Source organism: Thunnus maccoyii, chromosome 16, assembly GCF_910596095.1.
Source record: "Thunnus maccoyii chromosome 16, fThuMac1.1, whole genome shotgun sequence".
Taxonomy (NCBI): domain Eukaryota; kingdom Metazoa; phylum Chordata; class Actinopteri; order Scombriformes; family Scombridae; genus Thunnus; species Thunnus maccoyii.
In genome coordinates this window covers 1,084,315-1,086,814 of record NC_056548.1, presented here as the reverse complement: position 1 = coordinate 1,086,814, position 2,500 = coordinate 1,084,315, and the positions used below count along the sequence as shown (strand labels likewise).

The 2,500-nt window shown below is 39.1% G+C and overlaps 1 protein-coding gene across 1 annotated transcript in view; it reads right to left on the bottom strand.

Annotated features, from left to right (window-relative positions):
* Window positions 1-2,500, bottom strand: part of mdga2a (MAM domain containing glycosylphosphatidylinositol anchor 2a) — a 141,585-nt gene that overhangs the window by 82,772 nt on the left and 56,313 nt on the right. Inside the window, exon 4 of the mRNA XM_042388478.1 lies at window positions 2,236-2,432. Coding sequence (XP_042244412.1) covers window positions 2,236-2,432 — 197 coding nt within the window. The remainder of the gene's footprint in view (window positions 1-2,235; window positions 2,433-2,500) is intronic.

Here is a 2,500-nt window from a genome sequence, read left to right as displayed (position 1 = left end):
GGTGTGGGTTCACTCACACTCTCCATTCAAATCAAACTTTGACCAGGTCATGTGGGTTAAAAGTCTTTACTTTTCTAAAAATAGACTTGATGAAAATTAGGAAATTAATTTGTTTTACACACAAACTCATCAAGAGTTTTCAATTTACTAATTGAAATTAAAGTGAATGGGCCAAAACTTGCATGATTTTGATGACACAGGTGTGAGCAAGACAGACATGTCTCACCCTGCAGAAAATTCTCCTATCCTGTCAATCAATCTTTCAAAATAAAAGCACACCACACTTGTAATAAATATCCCTCATTTTTAAAAAGCAAAATGATCTGACGGGCCAGAGTGCGAGGTCCCGACCAACGCTGCTTGCAGCTTTAATTTTTATCTCAGTTTTGATTAGCCGCCCAGCTAGCTGTGATCATGAGTTAATAGGAAGTAAACATTTGTTATATTTGTTTCTTTGATTTGGCTCCACACGCTGCCTCGTTCCTCACCTCACATTCACACCTCACGTCATTTTGTATTTGTTATCTGAGTTTGTAAAATCTAATAATCAGCTAATAAACAATAATTAAAGTTAACTGTCTGATCACACTGATGTTATGTTGCTTCTGTTGGGTTCACTCTGACTTTTAACGCTTTTTGAAACCAAAAATCAGAAAAATATCAACAGGAATCAGTTTTTGATATCCAGCAAATCAATCAATCACAGCAGCACTCCTCCTCCTCTTCCTCCTCCTCCTCCTCCTCCTCCTCCTCCTCCTCCTCATTTCTCCACCTCGCTGCCAAATCTCTCTTATCTCCTCTGGCAGCCTCGGCGCTGCCTTCCGCCTCACGGACAGATGAGATGAGATTAGATGACATTTAAATGGGATGTTTGTGCAAAGATGGTGGCCAATTTTTTAGCAGCGGAGGAGGAGATAAGTTCCTCATTAGAGCCCACAAGGGGGATGAAGGAGTGAGGGAGTGGGAGGGGGGAGGATGAGGGGGGGTTAACAAATTCACGAGCTGAAGGCTTTACCGTCGACAGCGTTCAAATCTGGCATGAATGTTATCTCTGCTGCGGTATTACACAGCCCGCTAACTGGCCGCCTGATTGGCCGGCTTCCCTTTGCTCCAAATTAAATCTAAACGACGGCCAAAAGAGAAAAAAGACAAATCTGGAATCTCCATCTGCAGAGGTTTTAATCCACAGGAAGCTTAAAAACCTCAGCTGGTTTACAGGACGGCTCGGCTCTTTCAAACTGTTGAACTTGCAGACGGAGGATCGACGCTGAATATTTAAATTCAAGAAGGAGGTTGAATTTGCATGTCTTTAAAGTTTATACTCTACTGTAGAAGTACAGCAGCAGAAAAATACAAACTTACATCCCTGAAGTAAAGTTTCTCCAAACCTCAACGAGAGAAATTTTAATACAACAACGTAAAAATACTCCATTACAAGTAAAAGTCCTGCATGAAAAATCCTCCCACAGTAAAAGTACATAAGTATTATGAGCTTGATGTAGTTAAAGTATTGCAGTAAAAGTACATAAGTATTATGAGCTTGATGTAGTTAAAGTATTGCAGTAAAAGTACATAAGTATTATGAGCTTGATGTAGTTAAAGTATTGCAGTAAAAGTACATACGTATTATGAGCTTGATGTAGTTAAAGTATTGCTGTAAAAGTACATAAGTATTATGAGCTTGATGTAGTTAAAGTATTGCAGTAAAAGTACATACGTATTATGAGCTTGATGTAGTTAAAGTATTGCTGTAAAAGTACATACGTATTATGAGCTTGATGTAGTTAAAGTATTGCTGTAAAAGTACATAAGTATTATGAGCTTGATGTAGTTAAAGTATTGCAGTAAAAGTACATACGTATTATGAGCTTGATGTAGTTAAAGTATTGCTGTAAAAGTACATAAGTATTATGAGCTTGATGTAGTTAAAGTATTGCAGTAAAAGTACATACGTATTATGAGCTTGATGTAGTTAAAGTATTGCTGTAAAAGTACATAAGTATTATGAGCTTGATGTAGTTAAAGTATTGCAGTAAAAGTACATAAGTATTATGAGCTTGATGTAGTTAAAGTATTGCAGTAAAAGTACATAAGTATTATGAGCTTGATGTAGTTAGAAAGTAGCATCACATGGAAATAAAGTAAAGTACAAGTACCTCAAATACTGTATCTAAGTACAGTACTTGAGTGAATGTACTTGTACTCCATAAATGAAAAGGTGTGTTTCTTCTTCACCTGTGTAAAAAACGGTTCGTAGATCTCCACCCCGGAGTCGGAGCCCTGCGTCAGCACCTCCCGTCCTCTCCTCCAGGTGTAGTGGACGGGTGGGTTTGAGTTGGCGACGCAGCGCAGGAACACCGTCCGCTCGAAGTAGAACTGCTCCTTCGTCTCGCCGACGCTCTGATGCACCGTGATCACCGGATCATCCAGGTCTGAGGAGGAAATAAAACGTTTGATACAGCTGTGTGTCTCCGTGGTTTGACACCAATCAATCTTCATT